We start from the raw sequence: 21,036 nt of genomic DNA, 5'->3' as shown, positions 1-21,036 counted from the left end.
TGAATTGACAAGTTTTAAAGCACCAGATGACTTTCCTTCAATCCTTTATTAAAAATACAAGTTTAAGGACCTAAAAAATAAGGGAAGGCAAAAGAGGGATTTTTATTTTTATTTTAGAATGCTACAAATAAGCTAAACATCCAGAGAAATTTGATATAAGATTTTTAAATATTTTTTTAATTATAAAAAATCTTTCCCATGGGATCCAGAAGTTAATTTTATTGATAGAGTGTGTTTAAAAATGTTGTGAAGGAGGAACAGGTTTTACCTGAAAAGATTGAGTCTGTTCTGAAAGTGGATTTACAAATGATAGGCTGCAAGAATGGAATGGAAAACGATGCTACACTGGATATACCATAGAAGATGGCAGATGTCTTAATTATTAAAAGGGATATACAAACAACAAGTTAAGACTTGGAGAATCTTCCTGCATTGGATTTACAAAAGAGACTCATTAAAACTTTAGAGAATTTTGTGAGAAGAGACAAAGAAAAAATGAAAACAAATCAAGTTCTAGGACATTATTTAAAGGGATCAAAGGATCAGAAGCAAGATTGTTAGAAGCAAGGAATATAAGATTAGTTTATTTGATCAAGGTTAAAATAGAACATTTTAGGTAACCCTTAATGGACTTTTGCTGAAATCAGGACTGAAATGATGAGTCTTTACAGATTTCTTTATTGATAAGAAATGGGATATGGGAAGAAGAGGTAGCCTGTATATAAAGAGAAGGAGAAGAGTTACTGAATTTACTTCTACTGGTTGTAATAAAGGTTGGAGTTCATTTCTTTATAATATATATTTCTTTTTCTTACTTTTTTTTCTTTTTCTGCACTTTTTATTGTTTTTCTATTCTCTTCTTTTTCTCTTAAGTGTAGATTGTATTGGTATTTTACTACTGTAATCAAATTCTCAGTAAAAAATACATTTGAAAAAGCTGAGTGGAAGTCTGGAGATTACTTACTGTCACAAACATATGGTTTATCGTGGTCATCCATAGAAGAAACATCATTCCTTCGCCTACCACCACCAGAGCCTCGGGCCTAGAATGAAACCAAGGTATGAATGTAAAAACTACACTTTATAGCTATCCCAAAGCATTAAACTCAAAATAACTTCACATATCATACAGTGAACCTTCTGCTTGGTCATCGTTATTATTACTCTTTCGTGAGAAAAGCTGCCCTTGGGCAGATTAACAAATTAACACTAGCTTCGAAAATGTGAAGTTACGTCTGATATTGAGTTGAAGAGCTGCTTATAGAGTCTGCAGCAGAAGCAGCATACATCTGTTCTAGTCATTGACTCTGCAAGGAAAAGGTAGCAATTGGGTCCACATAGGTTGGTAGAACAATATGCTTGGGTACTGCTAGGGTCATTAAATAACATTAGCACTACTGTGGTGCTCTTCTCCTTATCTAAGTTGCAGCTGCTGGAAATTGGGAAGTTCCCATTTCATTGTTCCACATTGCCTTGGACCATGTGGGAATTGCAACTTAGCAACTAGTTCACTCTTTCATATCCTATATGAATTCTCAAAAGAACTACAAAGAATTAGTTAAATGAGGCTTATTAAAAATTAAATTAAAATGTGTGTTGCTAGAATTAAGAGAAGCAAAAAAAAAAACCTAGTCCCATGTTTGTACCTTGATTTCTAAATGTCTCCCTTTTTCAAAGTCGTGGTCGATGGGGTGTGTACATTATATTACCACTGAGTAATTTTACTATACTGTTTTGCATAATAATTTGCAACTGCACCAAATCTTCATTGGTGTATAAAATATGAAGTATACAAAATAAGCATGAAAACATCCATGTTATCTGTATAATCCAGTGATGGCAAATCACTGGATTATACACGCCCATTTGGGCTGCAACCAAGAAGAGGAGCTGCCCGGGGGGCATGCGCGGACCGGAAAATGAACTTCTGGTATCAGGCACGCACACACATGCACATGTGACAATCAGCTAGCCAGCATGCAGGCTCACTCTGGAAAACGGAAGATTAGCTCTTCCAGTTTATGGCACTGCCGCACATGCGAAGGCCAGCTGATCATTGCGTGCACATGCACACCAGAAACCCAGAAGAGGAACAGGTGATGCTGCGCCAGGGGTGGGTTCCTGCCAGTTCTAATCTCTTCTATAGAAGAGGTTCCACAAATCTACAGTGCTGTTCCAGAACTGGTTCCAGCTCCCTCCCCTCACCTGTCCGCACATCATCAAGATGAAGAGCGAGAGGAGGAATTCTGGGAGTTGAAGTCCACAAGTCTTAAAGCTGTCAAGTTTGAACACCCCTAGTTTTTTTTAAAGGGTTAGGGGTGCAAGGGTCTTTTAACTTGACAGCTTTAAGACTTGTGTACTTCAAATGCCAGAGTTTCCGAGCCAACATTTTGGTTGCTAAGCAAGAGTGTTGTTAAGTGAGTTTCACCACATTTTAAAAGTTGGCCACGCCCACCCAGTCACATGACTGCCAAAGCCACTCCCACCCAGCCACATGGCTGGCAAGCCACTCCCACAAAGCGGGCCACACCTACAGAAGAGGTTCTAAAATTTTTTGAAACCCACCACTGTGCTGCGCGTGCCAGGCGACATGGCTCCACATGCCACTTTGGGCATGCATGCCATAGGGTCGCCATCATGGGTATAATCTGTGCTTTAGAGTCTCAGATTTTAGTGTTTCACTACTTTATAAACGCAAATCCTTAAATTGCTTTCTGTGGATTCACGTGTCTTTGGCCTTCAAATCTCTTTATCAACATTTCTGATAATTTTATACCTGGCCTCAGGGGGTTGGCAAAAAGACAACCACCCTTGAAGTACAAACTGAGAGCTTCATGCGTGCTCTCATTGCTTCAATCTGTGGCATTTAGTCATCTACAGCTGCCTTCAGCTTCTGCCACCGAATAGCAAGAATGGATGTATACAGCTGAAAAGCTTCAGCAGAGCAGCCTTGGAGCACTCAAATGCAGCCAAATGGGAAGGCTTGCCAGGAGGACAGATGAAGGCACCCAGGATTAAAAATGAAATCATGCTGTGGAAAGAAAGGGACCTGCGTGAATTTGGAGTATTCATTCCTCTGCGTTATTTCTGCCTTGAATCCTTTCTTTTTAGTTCTCTGAAACAATTAATTAGGAATCTACATTCTAGATGTAATTTAGAAGATCCAGATTGCTTCAGAAAATCTATTGCAAATGGCAGCTTAGTGCAGAGAAGGAGAAAGTCCCATTTATTTTAGGGGGAAAAAATCTGGTGTACATAAGTCAGTCACATGTACTGGAAGTATTCCAAGGAGAGAGAATGTTTGAAGCAAATTATGGTACAGCTTGGGAATGGATGTGAAAGAATTAGAATACATTAAAGCAAGAGTGGGCAAGTTGATAAGATTTACTTTATGCTTTACTTTTTATAAGCTACAAAAGATAAAGGTAAAGGTTTCCCTGCACAGTCAACTTTAGGGCATGGTGCTCATCTCTGTTTCATGGTCAAGGGAGCCAACATTTTCTGAAGACATTTTCCATGGTCATGTGGTCAGCATCGCTCTATGCCAAAGGTGCAGAGAACACTCTTACCTTGCCACCAAAATGGTACCTATTAATCTATTCACACTTGCATGCTTTCGAACAGCTAGGTGGGCAGGAGCTGGGGCAAGTAATGGGAGCTCACCCCATTGCATAGCACTCGGGTCTCAAACCTGGGCTGTCAGCTTCCCGGTGACAAGCTCAGTGTCTTTAACCATTGAGCCATTGTGCCCTCTTTTAGAGCTGCCAGGTCCATCAATTAAGGTCAAGTGCCAAACAGTGTCTCAAGAATGCAATGTCCTTCATTCTATAATAGTCCTTGATTTACAACCATTCATACTCCCAGAAGCCTCAGAACGAGTGCTATATGGCCAGTAAAGCACTTCCAGGCATTGTAAAATATTGTACTGGCCTGCCCAACTCACATGACTGCATTTCAGTTACTTGGCAGCCTATTTGCATTTACGACAGGTTGCAAAATGCCCTGCAATCATGTGATCACCATTTGCATTCATTACTGCTGGCTTCACCAGAACGTCAGTGGGGAAGGCATGTGGAGTGGATATTGCATTTGAGGTCTATTCTCCCATGCACTGAGGATTTCCCCTCTCTTCCATGCAGGGAGGGGAAATTCTCCTGTGTGCTGAAAGAACATATTTTCCGCAATTGGGATTACATTAGAAAGTGGAGATGTAGCAGTCTGCACTGTTTTAATTGTTATCTGATTAAAATGATGAAGGGCTAAATAGGTCCCGGTGAATATAATAGAGTTCTCTGCTGGAAAGCTACTCCTGGGACTTTGTAGGGCTGGGCTTCGCTCAGTTCGCAGAGCCTGCAAGAGTTCACCCCAGTGGGCTGAGACATCCAAGCAGCAGGCAGGAAGAGGAGGAGGTGAGCTGAGCTGCCTGCCTACTGCGTGGGTTTCTTGCCAGGGGACCTGATTAGTGAGAGCCTGCAGCTGGAGCATCATGTGGAGAAGACTGATCAATAGCCAACTCGTCCCTGCCCTGAAACTACCAAGGGAAACACACACACACACACACACACACACACACACACACACACAGAGAGTTTCAGTTATCTACAGAGAGAAAACAGGCAGCAAATAGTACAAGTTATGCGCCGTAACTATATATGGGTGCTTTCTACATCATTTCACTTCGTGATGGCTTTATATTAAAGATTGGAGAGCAAAAAAACAAAAACACCAGTGAGCCCACCCACAGAGAATTTGCAGGTGTGAATTAACTACCACACATGATTAATTGATCGTCCTACAGTTTTAGAACGTACCACATACCACTGTGTGTCATTAAACTTTGTGTCTCTGTATACGTGTGTGTGTGTGTGTGTGTGTGTGTGTGTGTGTGTGTGTGTGTGTAAAAATGGGAATTGGGAATATTCTGGCCTCCTCCTCCTCCTCCTTCCCTCCAAAGGTTAAAGCAGCTTACCCGTCCTCGGGGTCTGTTTTTTCGTTTTGGAATATCTTCTTCTATCTCTTCCTCTTCGTTCACTTCATCTGCATTCTCATCGTTTTCCAAAACCCGCTAGAGTTGAAATAATAAACAATAATTAAAAACAAATCCCAGTGCAACAGAAGACCTTTTTTTTTAAAGCAGAATTGCAAAGAAAATATATCACAGTAAGAGAGAGCTGGGAGAAGCCATTTAGGTCATCAAGTCCAACCTTCCATTCTGCAGGGGATCCAAATTAAATCCCTGGTGAAGGGGAGCTCGCCACTTTTCTAGGAAATTGGTTAGACTCTCAAATTGCTTTTACTGTTCTAGAAGCCATTTTGACGTTCAGCTGAAATCTGCCTATTATCTGTATCTATTAAATTTAACTTAAACCCATCCTTTACCTCTTTTTGTACTTCGTCCTTTTACGTTTTGAAGAGTTCTATCATACCTCCCCTTTTGTCAAGGATAAACATTATCTGCCCTTTCAACCTCTGTAGAAAAGATTTAATTTCTGGTCCCCTGATCAAGCTTAATTGCTTTTCCAAAACCTGATTCAGTTTGACTGACTCCTTCTTAAAGTGGAAACCAAAGGTGATACTATGGGGCCAGGCTCAAACATTTTATATCTGGCATTTCCAGAGGAATCTAAAGCCATGATGGCAAACCTGTGGCACGCATGCCAGAGATGGCACGCAGAGCCCTCTCTGTGGGCACAAGCGCCATCACCAACTGCTCTTTCAGGTTCCATCATGCGCACGCACAGGATGGAATCTGGAGGAGCAGCTGACCACCATGTGCATGCGCACCAGCCAGCTGCTCTCTTCCAGGTTCTGGTGCTCCGGCCTGCGTCAGGGCTCCAGTTTTGGCACTTGTTGCCGAAAAGGTTAACCATCACTGATCTAAAGGATTCTTTTGACATGAACCTCTCTGAATCAGAGTTTCAAGTAGGAGATAGAGTAGCCTAGACTTAATTGTTTTGTTGGATAATTTATACTAGACACTGGATGCAGGAGGGAAAATTTAGGGACATTATAGCTCTGTTCATTCATTTGGACTTTTAGTTAGTTTTTGATATTACTAAGCTACATTACTCTTCTCTCTCTCTCTCTCTCTCTCTCTCTCTCTCTCTCTCTCTCTCTCTCTCTCTCATTCTCATTCTCCCTCTTCCTCTCCCTCTCTCTCACCCCCTCTCTCTCTCATTCTCCCTCTCTCTCCCCCCCCTCTCTCATTCTCCCTCTCCCTCCTCCCTCCCTCCCTCCCTCCCCCCTCTCTCTCCACCTCTCTCTCTCTGTAAATAGTTTCAGCCTTTGCTGCCAGGCCACCTCCAGAAGGTAGTGTTAGGAAACTATTATGCAAAACACAAGCCACTGATTTTTTTTTCATACCACAGATGCTATATGTCAACAAGTACATAAAACTCATAGGGATAGCAGCCAGAGCATTAAAGTAGATACCATTGTATCTATAATATAGTTGGGATAGATTAGCGAAGGTAAGGGAATAAGAAATGATATCAAATTATATTTGAGTTTGCGGAAATACCATCCCAAGGAAACATAAACTGAGATCTGAAAGAGACACCTACAATAATAGAAAAGAAAGAGAGAGAGGAGGAGAGAATGAAAGGAAGATGGGGGAAAGAAGAAAGTGGTGAGAAGAGGAGGATGGAAGGGAGAGGAAGAGAAGGAGAGAGGGTAGGAAAGGGAAGAGGAAGAGTAGGAGTAGGAGAAAGGTAAGGGAAGAAGGAAGGGGAAGGAGAGGAGGAAGGAAGGAAGTAGAGAAGGGAGGGAGAAAAGAAAGGGAAAATAAGGTGGTGTTATAACAGGAGGAAGGGATGGTAAATAAAGCAACCCAAACTGTATATTATAACCTATTAAATGAAATAATAAATGTATAAGAATGATAAATGTAAAGAAGAATAACAATTATGTGAATATATACTTAAAATACTATGAAAGAGAACAAAAAAAAATTCTGGGGAAAAAAGTAGATACCATTGGTATGGTGAGAACACATTGTGATATTATTCCTTATCATCCAAGTCCTCTAAAATGTTTACTAGCTGGAATGCCTAATTTCAAGAGGATGAGTAAGAGTACAAGATTAACTTTGGGCAAAGTTAGAGGTATTGTTGGTTAATAGGTAAACTGCCATGGAGGCCACAGTTCAGATTGTTTTAGATAAGATTATAAGTCTGTTAAAAAAACCAGGTCCATAACATGGGATGCTATTTTATTCTTAGATGACATTGGACTCTCAGGAAGTTGAGTTACACAACTACAGTTAGAATACTAGTGATTAACAATTCTAATTGCTTAGGAACAACTCATCTTGATTATTGCATTTTACTTAGGGCTGATCTTAGAATCTCTTTTAAGGCCTTCATTGTATGCCTTTAGAAAATCTGGGAAAATATCTTTAGCCAATCTTTTAACGTGCAACAATATTACTATATATTTTCATTTCCTTATTTTAATTTTTTAATTTTGTAAAAAAAAATGTTTGTGTTTTAAATGATAAATGATAAACCACCTTAAATATTCCATTTGACTGAGAAGAAAAATATAAATCAAGTGCATTTACTTAAGAATTTTTCCAAGAAATACTGATATTATTTTATTGCCAATATGATTTGATTATATCAAGGATGCACGCTTTTTCCTCTTTGGATGGTCGTTAAATAGAATGCAAACATTTGTGCTCTAAAAAGTATTTGGGGAGAAGGATTCAGAAAGATTCATGTAAAAATAAATTGGTAAATTCTTTGAAGGATAATTACAGCCAATTAATATAATTACTCCTCATGCATTTAATCATTTTTCTTTGCTGCATTTTCCATACTAGATGATATAGCAAAATAGATCAATGAATGGTGAATAAAATTTGTTGGCAATTTTTGTAGTGCCACCTGCAGCTGCGTTCAATGCTTCTGAGGACCGCATGCAGTCTTAGAACCTCAAGTTGTGAGCTTTTTTGGTCCCAGATGGAAGAAGGATGCTTTAAAAAAGATAATTTGGAAATAAAAAGACATCAGAGCAACAGCTAAATAAGGTGGTAAAGAAGCTGTAAGCTGACAATGGAAGCCGCCCTGTTCTAAAGATATTTCTTCCACCTCCCAACTAGAAAGAATCTCTTTTACAAGTGCTTATTGCTAACACGAATATTTATCTCCAAAATGACACTTTCAGTTCCCATCACTTTTTATGCAACAATTTTACAAAATTCTGAACTATTTATTTATTCAATCCATCTGGATGCCAGACAAGCTTCTTACAGGCAATACGTATAATCTGGAAATAATGATTAATTAGCCTATTTATCCATGCACACACAGCTAATGAACTGAAAATGTGAGGCAATTACCTGGATTTCTTGTAGAGTATCCTCCTCTTTAGTATCTATCTTCTTTTCAAGCCCTTCTCCACGCAACAAAGCTTCCAGTGTGGTCCCTTCTGATGTGAAGCTATCCTTCTTCAGAGGCAGATCAACTTCTGACAAATCAAACAACAATAGCTACTGTTATTTCCTTAGAGTAAGCAACCAGAAGGCTGGATAGAATAGTTGTACAGTTTTCAGTTTATTCACAAGAAAGAGCAAATGTCTTTAAACATTGAGCGATATAATTATTATTTTGACATGTTGATATATACAAAAAACCGAATTTGAACTCCATGAACTAGCCTTGCTAGTAAAATATAGCCAACTCTTGCCAATACTGATTTCTTTTCAGAGAAGCATGAATGTAAATATTTGTCTAGTTGATAATTTGAAGAGAGCTTTTATGTGGAAACAGCTCTTAGCTGGTGTGACATCAGGTTATCTTGTCTAGTCTACAAATAAAACAGCTTAATCTGGTTAGTAGTTGGGGGTGAAAGCTCCAGAAATACTAAGAAATGTACACTATATTCAAGAGTTGAAAAAGATTCTGGGAAATGGAAATGGCAAACCACTTTGGATATTGTTGACAAGAAGAGTGGCCATGGCCATGAAGTCACAAGAAATTGAACTCTTCACAAAGAGACTCTATTTTTTATATTGTCATGTAGTAAAAAATTTAGCATCCCCTTTGACATGCAGCCTAGATGATCAGAAGACCCCATCACTTTTCTTTTACAGACCACCTCTTACCCAAATAATACCCCAATGCATCACCTTATCCTTGAGACCTTTGGTGCAGCACACCAAATAAATACTACACCTGGAATCAATATTTAACAGTTCCTTGAGTTGAATGGCTCTCTTTGGCAAACATGTATGTGCAGCTTCAAGAACTGAATAAGCCCATCCACTGTCTATCCAAACTTTGCAAATACACACAAACGCGCACACACACACACACACACGACAGCAACTGGTACCAACATGGAGAAAAATTCCTGATTCCTGGGACAAATACCGGCACACACTAGCATAGTCCATCAAAAGTTACCATCAACCATGGTGGCAGTAGTGGTGTAGTGATGCATTCTTCTAGTCAGTTTAAAGTACCATAATTGGGATAAGATTCAACAGCCTGCAGCTGGATTCCTATTGTGCAAAGGACTTTTCTCTCCCCATCCTTCCCCTTCTTGCTTCCCAAAACTGCTTGGGGTGTATGTGCAATATTTTGCAAGCAGAGTCTGAGGACATTTATGGGCCAGTGGGAAGGATTTAATTGGATTTTTAAAAAAGGGGGCCTCCTTTGAGTCAGATTTGAATTCTGGTAGCTTTACAGACACAAAAATGGTATCTGCTTCTAAGGTACTTTTTCATGTCCCAGTCTAGCCTCCAAGCCTGGGGATTCCCACAGATGTCCCACCCAATTATTAACTAGCCCAGGTGCTATTGAACTACTGAGCATTAGACTCAATTGGGCTGGTGACACAACCTGAGTTAAACCAGGTAATGGGATGTCATCTTTTATGGTCGAGCACCAATTTGTATGTTGGTAACGTATCATTAAGTGTTACCAATTTTCCACTCAAATATTGGTGTATCAAAACAAACAAATCTGTTTCTATGTATTTTAATAGCTGTTCAGCTAATCTCACTCTGCTCTCAGAACAGATATCTGATCACATCCCCCCCCAAAATAAAAGAAATGCAGTTTAACACACATTGCCGTTTCAACCCTAGATGCTTCCTGCCAAAATTCAGAGCATACCAGTAAATAACTTTTACTGTTCTCTTCTCCAGGGTCAAGGGTGGGTGGGGGGGAGAAGAATAAATACCTCCTACAAACAGTATTGTTTTGAAAAAAAGGGAGTGTATCATTTCAGCATCCTAAAAACTTCCCCTTATATTGTTCTGTTATAAATACAGAATTAGGGGATAAAAGTTTATATTCTTTCTTATTGTGCAGGAGAAACTGCTTGTTTGATTGATGTCTTTTTTTTCCTATGCTTTGCCATAAAATGTTTCTTCTCTTTTTATCAGTTTTTGTTAATACAGTCTAAATGGGCAAAAGACAAAAGATCAACAACCAACCTCTATTTCTATATGACTGATGCAAAGTTAAAATGGAGGAAGATCCGTGGTGCTATTTAGCTGGTTCTATTCAGTTTGGGTGAACCAATAGTGGAGGCAGCAGGAGGCTCCGCCCACCCACCCGGACGTCATCATGTCCTGTTTTTGACGCTCTGCGCATGTACGGAGAGTTCCGTACATGCTCACATTTGCAAACTGATAGCAAAGGTAAGTTTATTTCACCCCCGATGAAGATCAATGCCAAATACTGTAAATGACAGAATCTAGGCTTCAGAGAGTTAGGATCAGGCCCCAACTCTGTCAAAGTTACCTTCAAAAGGGCGCCCCTTGTGGGGGAGGCAGAAGCCTTCATTACAAAACACAGCTCTCTCCTAGAGGACCAAAATATGGGAGGTAGTGAAAAAGGTAGTAATGTACAGGATATGCAGGAGGGAGGGGCTGTGGCTCCATCTGGGGACAGGGAGGAGGGAGCACTATCGTAAAGGCTCAGGTCACAAAAATAAATGCATTTGAAATATTATTGTAATTGTTGATATACTAGAAAGTGACAAAAAAAGAGATGATTGAACACATGGTTGATATAATGTAGAACAAGATTCTGTTTTTGCTTATCTTTTATACGTTGTCTTTAACATTGTAAAAATTGTGAGATTTGGAGGGATTTCTACCACTAGCACAGGAGCTGTCAAAATTTTCTATGTACCTTTTTTTACCTTTCCCTATAAATGTTTAAAAACCAATAAAATTCTTTTTAAAAAAAAGGCGCCCCTTATTTGAGGAAGACCAGGACTCCATGCAGGACTGGTAATAGCCAACATCTCTCAAACGAATATGTCATGACAATAGACTAATATCCATTTGAAGCAATCATTTCACCTTTATAATTTTCTATAGAAGGTATATAACTTTATAATATTTTACTGCACAAGAAAAGAATACATCCAACACAGCTTCCTTTTTGTCACTTGTAAGACTGTGAAAAATAAAAAAGCAATTCAACTCCCAAAAGAAGTACAGGGGGGTATTTTTAGTGGGTAGAAGGCAGGAGGGGGTGCCTTCAAATCAATGTTGATTCCTGGAAATTCCTGGTCCCTACAGTCTTTTGGGGAAGATTTCAGAAGTTATTTGCCACTTATTTTTTTCCAAGGTTGAGAAAGAGTGACTTGGGGTCACCCAACTGGCTTCATGTCTAAGGCAGGACTAGAATACACAGTCTCCTGATTTCAAGGTTAATGCCTTAAATGCTACATCCAACTGCCTCGCAAAGAACTGCTCTACACAATGTGCATATAAATAGTTTGTCACTTGGATTCCTTGGACCAGTTTATTTTCATAAGCTCTACACTGTAGCTGATTCTGATAGATACCATTTAACATGGCAGACCTCTTAACAATTTTTTAAAAATTGAAATGCATGAAATGCCTGGCACATCAGAGATCTACTGCTGGGTGAATGTAACCACACAGCTCATTAACAAAACAAGGCAGAAAGTGCCTTAAAGGGCAACTGAGTGGCTCAATGAGCAATTACATCTCATGTCAGTTCCAAATTAGAATCTATCAACATCACAAGAGTATGAAATACCAGCTCCATTTCTGCTTCCCATTCTTCCCATTTTTATTTTATGGAAAGTATTTATGGCATTTATTCAAAACAACTAAAGTCAGAAAGACAATCATGAGGTATGCCAGGGGAAGGGGAAAAAACAGATTAAGCTTACTCTGCTGGGAAATACAGTGAGAGAGAGAGAGATTGTCTGCTAGCTGTCGAGTTTGCAAAATATACCATCTTCTGGGATGGTGCTCTCTGCCAGCAGCTGGAAGGCCCCAAGGGAAACGGTGGTAGAGAATCCAGGCAAGCTGCATCCATCCATCATATTGCTCATTTCCACATCTCGAAGGCATAAATGCAACATTAGAATGCAAAGGCAGGGACAGAGTTTTAGAGATAGGGGATTTGGGGGGGGGGAGAAGGTAGTATAAACATTCTTCCTTGAGTAGTTGATAGTTTAGATAAATGATGATGTCATATCAATATAATATTGTGGAATCTTTTTCTTTTAGCACTATGCAAACCCCAAATAGAGAGGGATTTTTATTGACTTTTATTAGCTTGAGAAGCCCCTAAAATCAAACTAACAGCCTCCACACTGTCTTGTAACACTCATTCAATGCATTTGTCTCCCAATGTTAACCATGCTTGACTTCATCCAAACTTGCCACTCTAGATTTCTGCAAGTTATTCTTAGGACCAGTTCGCACTGCCGTGCCATGTGAGTGAAGCTAGCGCATGGGCACGGGCGCTCCCACTACCAAATCAGTAGTGAAGAAAATAGAATACCATCTCTGCTTGGGACATAGGTGCCCTACCAGTCTCCTGCTCACAAACAATAATATTGTCGTCTGCTTATCCTATGTGTGAGCAACAATGTTTTTGCTTTGATCAAGGAGAGCTCTTCTCTTAATCAAAGTCTTAAGATACATTATGCTCATTTTTTTAATATTCCAGAAAATGAGGGACCTAGGGGAGAGGGGCTCGTAAAAAGATAGTATCATAAGATGAAAGAAAGGAAGACAGAGCTTGTGACTTTACAGTTCCATACTATTCTAGCATTAGAAATTATAGCAAAAAAGCAGATGGACTTTAATCTTCTAACTAATTCTATGTTTGATCTAAGGAAACTCTATTCCTCACGTTATTTCCCTGCCTCATTGTCACCTTCATTTTTCAAGTCTCCACTTTGTAAAGACTCTGGTTCTCCTTAAAGGGTCTCTTTCCAAAGGTTAGTAAGAGAAAAAAAAATCTGGAAGTTTTATCATATTCTTAAGAGAAAAACGGTAGATCTTTTATAAAACTAATAATGCTCAAGGATAGTTAAAAGCAAGCTAAAATTTGCCCTCCTTACAGATAATTTTACCATACAACAATTATTCAAATAAACAGTTGTAGCAATTTTGGATATTATTGAAATAAATAAGATTTAGGAACGACAGACTCTATACAAGGAAGGATCTGAAATTCTACTAACACATTGCATATTAGGGATGGGAGGAAAAAAAATCATACATGTTTCTGTCTTAGATATAATGATGAAAGATCTCTTTGTGGTTTTGTATTCATTATGAGTTTCATAAATTCTACTTATGAAGAAAAAGACCGAGTAATGTATAAAACTACAAAACCGCAAAACACACAAGGGAGAATCATCCAGACAAAGTAAATGGCAACCTCTGAGCAATATGAGATTAAAGTCACTTTGGTTTAAGGCCTCAATTTAGAAAAATGCAGTCTTTGAAAACTGACAAACTGGGTATTTATAAGGAACTACAGCATTCAAACCTTAGGAAGAGCAAATCTGCCACAAATCCCTATTGAAGATGTGTCCACTAACAAAAGATTGCCTCCGTATAGCATGTGAACATGGCTTTAGATGTAAGGAAGTGTTTCAAGAGATATTACACCATATATTTATGTGAACAATATTAACGTTTCCAATCCTTTTATCAAGTTCCAAACCACCATTAAAAATCACTGTCAAATCTTCTCATCACAGATTCCTGCATCTGAGTCCCTCCCTTCCTATTAAATGCTCTTAGGCTTAAAAATTAAAATGAAAAGAAATGACAAGATCACCACTTCCCTAAATAGGAATTTAAAAGCCCTTGCTTTTGTTTTATACCAAAAGGCGTATAAGTTATAATACCCATTCATAATTAGGTAAGACACCATGAGGGATATTCTGGCAATCCAATCCATAATATTCAAGCACAAGCTAAAGAATCACTTTATATAAGTCTGTAAAAAGATGAGACTCTGTTCCTGTAATGCACATTTCAGCCTGACATGGAATAGAACAAAGAACATAGAATAACGGAGTTGGAAGATACCTTGGAAGTCTTCTAGTCCAAACTCTGTAGCCAACAGGCCTAATACCATAATCACTTACTCCGGGGGTGGGTACCTACTGGCTGAACAACCGGTTCGCTTTCCTTCCTTCCTTCCTTCCTTTCTCCCTTCCCTCTGTGGAAAGCACCCCCCCCCCCATAACTGCTGAATGTCACTTTGCAAACCTGAGCAGCTTTCCAATTTAAAGCAGGACTTCAAAGTTTGCAGCTTTAAGACTTGTGGCCTTCAACTCCCAGAATTCCACAGCCAGGCATGCTCAATTCTGATTTAAAGCGACCGCATTTGTTTTTCTCCTGTCCTGAATCTCCCGGCAGAAAATGAGTTTTCTTTCTTTCTTTCTCTTCCTTCCTTCCTTCCTTCCTTCCTTCCTTCCTTCCTTCCTTCCTTCCTTCCCTCCCTCCCTTTCTCTCTCTTACTTTTTAAAGCTATTTTCCCCTTTGCCTGAACTTGCAGGGGGAAAAAACTTTTTTAGAAAAAGCTTCTTCTGGGAGAAGCTTCTGATGGAAGAACAGATTCGGGGGCATGGCCAAGCCACCATTTTTGTTACCGGTCCTTTCTGGCATGCCAGATTTTTACTACCTCTTCTGGCATACCGGACTGTATAGGGAGGAACCCACCTCTGGTGGGCAGTTATATGTATCAGTCGTTTGATACTATTGTCTGCCAATATGCTTCTGGGTGCAATTCAAGGTTTGGCATTACCTTTAAAGAATTCATGACTTGCAGCCAGATTACTTACAGGTTGTCTATCCTCAGTGGTGTGTAGTCCAACAGGATAGCATGGTCCAGGTCCCATGGCAGAGAGAGTGCAGGAAGAGGACCTTTTCTGCCATGAAACCTGCCCTCTGAAACATCATCTCCCTAGAAATTAGAAATTGACCTGACCCTACTAGCCTTGAATGCACTAAAACCTTAGGTTTGCCATCCAATCTGGGGCCCTAATAACACAGGTAAACTCATGTCCTGGTTTGTTTGTGGGTGCATAATATTTCTCACCTGCTATTTTAATTCATTTTGGTTATTTTAAATTCTAGCTGTTTTTACTCTGTTTTAGTTGTGAGCTTCCCCGTGTCATATATATGAGATGGGTGGCCTATAAATTTATTAATTAAATACATTTTCAGTTCCCTATATCAAGCAGTTAGATCTGCCAGTTACCTTTTTAATTTCCCCCAATGCCTGCAAAGATATCATGCTAGACTCTACAGGACATTGCAGGAAAACAAATTCTCCTATATTTGTACTCTACTCTACTATATTATCAGCTGGCCTGGCACTTTCTTAGTTTTACCTCCCGGGATTTATTTATTTTAATTGGGTTTGGGGTTTTAATAGGCTTTTAACGTATTATATTTATTATTCTATTACAGTCTCACAACCTCCTTCACCTACGTATTTAATTTAATCGTTTTATGTATGTATTTTACAACGTATTTTAGTGACTGTACACCGCCCCAAGTCCTCTCCGGGAGAGGGGGCGGTCTATAAGTGTGAATAATAAATAAATAAATAAAATATAACACGAAACTATGCACAATAGGAAATATTAAAATATTCACAAGATATGCTAAAACATGCATGTAAAACAGATAGCAAAAACACTACCATGACTTCTACATTATTAAATAAATAATTAACCTAAGCAAAATAACCCTACAATAATTACACTATACTTGATAATGTTACCTAACCTAAGCAAGATGACAGTCAACCACTACACATCCCCTAGGGTAGCTTTGATTTTACTGCTTTCCAAATATGTCATTGTAGCAGCATCTTTTAGCCCTATTGAAGTGGAATGGGACAACTCACTGCAGCCAACTCACCCCAGTTGACTTGCCACAGGACAACATGCCATGGGACAATTCAACGTGGAATAACTCAAGAAAGGAACAGGAAGAATTGCAGCTCACTCCAGCCTCAAGGACTTCTAACTTGAGAAGGTTCAAACCTTAAGCAAGACAAGAATGGCTGCAATTCACTTGTCCCTCTCTTGAGTTGCATTGCTTTGCATTGAATTTTCACGTGGTGAGTTGGCCAGACGAGTCAGCTAGGGCAAGTTGGCCAGGCAAGATGGCCAGGGCAAATCGACTACAGCAAGTCAGATGGGTCAAGTTATCCTAGACCCGTGATGGTGAACCTATGGCACACATGCCACAGGTGGCACACAGAGCCCTTTCTGTGGACACATGAGCCATCGGCCCAGCTCAGCTCCACTGCGCATGCATGTGCGCCTCCTGCCAGCAGGCTGATTTTCAGGTCTCTGTTGCGCATGTGTGGGGGGCAGGGGGAGAAGGCCCCCAGGTCCCGTTTTCTCTCCCAGGAGGCTGCAGAGAGGCCTACTAGGCCCAAAATGGGGTGGGGGGACTGGGGCATGTGAAGGGGTGGGGGAGCGTAGGGGGTCACGCACACATGCATGGGAGTGGGGGAGTGCAGCAGGAACGTGTGTGCATGGGCAGGGGGTGGGGTATAAGGGAGGGGTCACATATGCATTGCATTATGGGGGCAGGCGTGTGAGCATGCGCTGTTGCACGCACTTTCAGCATGCGACAACAAAACGTTTGGCCCACTGTCTTAGACCCTTGTTGAAGTGTTACCTTGGCAAAAGATGGTCTTAAACTTGGAGTCAGCCTCATAAAGACATTAAAGAAATCCCTGCACAAATACTGTTGTCTGTTATCTTCTAAGAGCATCAACAGCAGACACTACAGTAGCAGTGGTGAGTTCCTACCAGTTTGGACCAGTTCAGCCGAACTGGTAGTGATTTGCCAGCCTGGGTCACCGGAACTGGCAGTGACCCAGGTCTACCACATCTCTGAACCAATTCCCTGGTTGGTGCGGAATTTTTCCCCATTTGTTAATGTTCTGCGCATGCGCAGACCTATTTATTGACATAAATGTGCATGCACTGAACTGGCAGTAATGCCGGCAGCAACCCAGCCCTGTACAGTAGTGAAGAAATCCTTATTGACTGAAGGATGACACCCAGACTGGCTTATGGTGGTAAAAAACATCTGGAGTTTATGCAAGTTAAAAGGCAAAAGTCCTTGCAGCATAAGGGTTTTAAAAAGTGATGGATTTATTTTTGTATAGTAATAACTAAGACAAAAATTTAATTAGTTATTTAAAGATGTGGATGATCCATCTGTATCTACAAGAAACTATTATCTATGTGGTCACGAAGAATCAACATACACTTGGAAACACATAATTAATCTCCAAGTAAACTACAAATTAGTTATACATTTGTTCAAAAAGGGTTCTACCAGAATTCCTTTCACTAAGAATACAAGGATGGTTGTTTTTCAAGACCTATGTAAACAAACTTCTACCTTAATACATTATATATGATTCCTTTATTTGTAGAAACTTTATACTGTATATACAAAGGCATTAACAGGCGGAAATGTTTACCTTTCTCCCATCGAGAGAAGGCCTGAAGCTATTCTGATAACCATTAAGGATACTTTTCCATAAATCCGGTCACAATTCAGAATAATACAATGAATTAAACTACAGAGATAATTATAGTTTTTAATCATTACATATTAAATCTTGTTTGGTAAAATATTATAACTTCTGCATTAGCATTCTTTGAATATAACTAATTATTTTTCAGCAATTATTCAATTATTTTATGTTTTTATATGAAAGTTGAAGAACTCCAAAACAGTAAAAGCAGCACAGAATACTGTTAATATACTTTTTAAAAGAGGGAAATTAACACACACACACACACACACACACACACACACACAAACACACACACACACACACACACACACACACACAGTATCATTGTTAAAGTCTTTTTAATGAAAAGAAAAAAAATTACCCTTTCATCTTTCCTAGTAACTTTTTCGATATTTTGTTTTTCCTTAACTAAATGAGGAAGTGGTCAAATGATAATCTACAGTAAATCTATGTAAATCTTCCATCTATGGATGCAGGTTTTATATTTCTAAAAGTCACAAAGATGTTAAAATCTGAACTCTTAAAAAATAATTTGGAAAAAACTATCCAGTATTTAAAGGTCTGCTGCTTTTAAATATTTCATCACTGTTAGAAATGTATTGGTAAGAAGATCGTTTTGTTATACTATTAAAATAAAAATAGTTCATAAAAATAAACTATTTTAGACGTCTAATATTAACCAGAGAACCAAGGCATTCATTTTTAAAGAACGATAGCATAGTGCTTTCCATTTGTGCTTAGATATAAATGATAACATATTCATTAGGGCTTACATCCAATTACTAAGTATTGTAAGACTGCTGCTCAATGTATGGCAATTAACCTAACAAATTTATGGAGCAAACATGGAGCACATAGCCAGACATGGTATTCTTACACTGTAGCCAACAGGATCCAAACCCTCTCTTAGCTATAAAAGGTACTTGGATGAGTCACTAATTCTGAGATAAAAGGAAAATATATGACTGATACATAACTCCCTAATCCTGGAGAAAAACAAGGGAAGAAAATGTAATAAAGGGATAAACAATAAATAATGTTTATTTAATTATTGAGGGATGCGGTGACTCAATGACTATGATGCTGAGCTTGTCGATCAGAAAGGTCGGCAGTTCAACAGTTTTAATCCCTATTGCTGTGTAACAGAGTGAGCTCCCGTTACTTGTCCCAGCTTCTGCAACCTAGCAGTTCAAAAGCATGTAAAAATGCAAGTAGAAAAGGGACCACTTTTGGTAACACCATTCCATGCGCCGTCGGCATTTAGTCATGCCGGCCACATGACCACAGAGATGTCTTTGGACATTGCTGGCTCTTCGGCTTTGAAACAGAGATGAGCACCCCCCCTAGAGTTGGGAAGAGGGAGTGCAAGGGGGAGCGCGGCAAGGGGGAGCGCAGATAGGCCGGTGCTCCCCCTGCAGCCCATTTTTGGTCTCAAGAGGCTGCAGGGAGGCCTGCTAGGCCCAAAACATGGTGCAGGGAGAGGGGATCGCACATGAATGCACAGGGGGGCAGGGTATGCAGGGAGTCACACATGCTTTGCATTTTGGGTGTGGGCACGCGCACATGTGCACACCTTCGGCACACAAGGACAAAAAGTCATCACTGTGTTAGCACAAGCATTGGGAAATGGAACTAAATCCCTACATTCAATCAATTCTCACTCCACCCTCCTTTCCCAACCAAAAGTTCTAAAACTTAAGAAAGAAAAAGAAATATCTCCATAAGAAAAAAAAGCGAGGGAACAAGAGCTGACGTCGCAACGATACGGCATGTGATCTCGAAGCTCCGAGATCGCATTTGATACTTTTGCCGCTGGATGGTCCTTTTGGGCCTAAACTGTCTCGAAGAGACGGTGACAGGGAAAAGTATGTATTGCTAATCTCAGGGACATCACAAAGTCCCTGATTGAGCCAAGAGAATCTCTTCCTGCTGGTGACAGAAACTCAACCAAAAGCTGCTGAAGTCGGGACAGCTCTGGAACGGGAGGAAAGCAGAAAGAGAAAGTGTGTCCATCTGGTGAGGAAATCTTATTGTTATAAAAGAGACTGCACCCCCCCAATAAAGCTAAATTAAATTTGGAAACAGAAGAAAATAAGTGGCGAAATTAAGCTACATTGGACAGTGTGTTATCCTTTTTTAATTTTCTTTTATGGATGGAATTTTTGCAAATATTTCCTATTTTTTTAAGTGAACGGATTAGTTTTTCTTCTACTACTTCTTTTTTTACCTATGGATTAAAATATTTTTCCTTATTTTTATAATACTGGTTTGGATGGGGTTTTTTCTATCTTGCTTCATTTAAGAATTTGTTTCTTTTTAGCCTGGAATATAAAGAAGATATAAAAGGAATACAGAGGGTTGTAATATCAGAGGGAAAGGAAGTAACACTGCCACTTGGAGGCTGGAGGCTTGAGTTCTGGAAACATTGCCCTTTTTTCACTTTGATCATTTTGACTTTGCACTTCAAGGTTCTTCAGCTCATTTATAGAGAGTGATAAGAAGAAGAGCATGGGTTGTTTATACAGGTGCCCTTTGGGAGCTTCATTGGCAGCTGGAGAGAAGTGAAAACAAAGCCTTGTTTTGAAAGATTATAAATGAAATTGCTTCAAATCTAATAAAAAAATTTGAAAGCTAGAGTGGCAGTGTTTACCAGTTGGAAGAATGGCACAATATCAAAAAGAAACCTTAACCCTTAACATTGCAAAAGATTATGTTTGAAATTCAAAAATTATTAGAAGTAACAGAGAAAATTGAGAAGAGATTGGAAAATATAGATTGTAAAACACTAAAATTTGATGGAAAAATTGAAGATGTTCATCAAATGGAAAAAGTGGAGGCTAGAGTCCTAAAAATTCAAGGAAAAAATGAACAAAGAGACAAGATAATTGTTGATACCAACAGTGAATTGAGCGTGGTTGAAAATGGAAAGAGTGGAACATAGAAAGGGGAGATAGATGGACAGGAGCTCTACCCCAGATTTCAAGGTATAGAACCGTGATGGCGAACCTGTGGCACGCGTGCCAGAAGTGGCACGCAGAGCCATTTCTCCTGGCACGCGGAGCCATCTCCAGTTCCTCTTCCGGGTTCGGGCGCAGCAGCCAGCTGGTCTTGACACGCATTGGCGTGCCAGAAAGCAGAAGTGGAGCAGCCCGGTGCGCATGCGCACGCTAGGAAAATGATCTTTTTGTTTCCAGGGTGCACATGCGTGTCG

At 39.6% G+C, this 21,036-nt stretch overlaps 1 protein-coding gene across 8 annotated transcripts in view; it reads right to left on the bottom strand.

The window, feature by feature from the left end:
- Positions 1–21,036, bottom strand: part of DPF3 (double PHD fingers 3) — a 262,300-nt gene that overhangs the window by 74,849 nt on the left and 166,415 nt on the right. For all 8 annotated transcript variants that reach the window (XR_014174206.1, XR_014174207.1, XR_014174208.1 and 5 more), the window contains exons 4-6: positions 8,342–8,469; positions 4,970–5,065; positions 965–1,043 (exon numbers count right to left, since the gene is read on the bottom strand). Coding sequence is in view for 5 of the 8 variants with exons in the window: in XM_081939667.1 (XP_081795793.1) it covers positions 965–1,043; positions 4,970–5,065; positions 8,342–8,469 (303 nt within the window). In the remaining 3 variants the exon portion in view is untranslated. The remainder of the gene's footprint in view (positions 1–964; positions 1,044–4,969; positions 5,066–8,341; positions 8,470–21,036) is intronic.

This window comes from Natrix helvetica, assembly GCF_964273705.1.
Source record: "Natrix helvetica genome assembly, chromosome: 1".
NCBI classification, from domain to species: domain Eukaryota; kingdom Metazoa; phylum Chordata; class Lepidosauria; order Squamata; family Natricidae; genus Natrix; species Natrix helvetica.
This window is presented reverse-complemented; position numbering and strand designations above follow the sequence as displayed.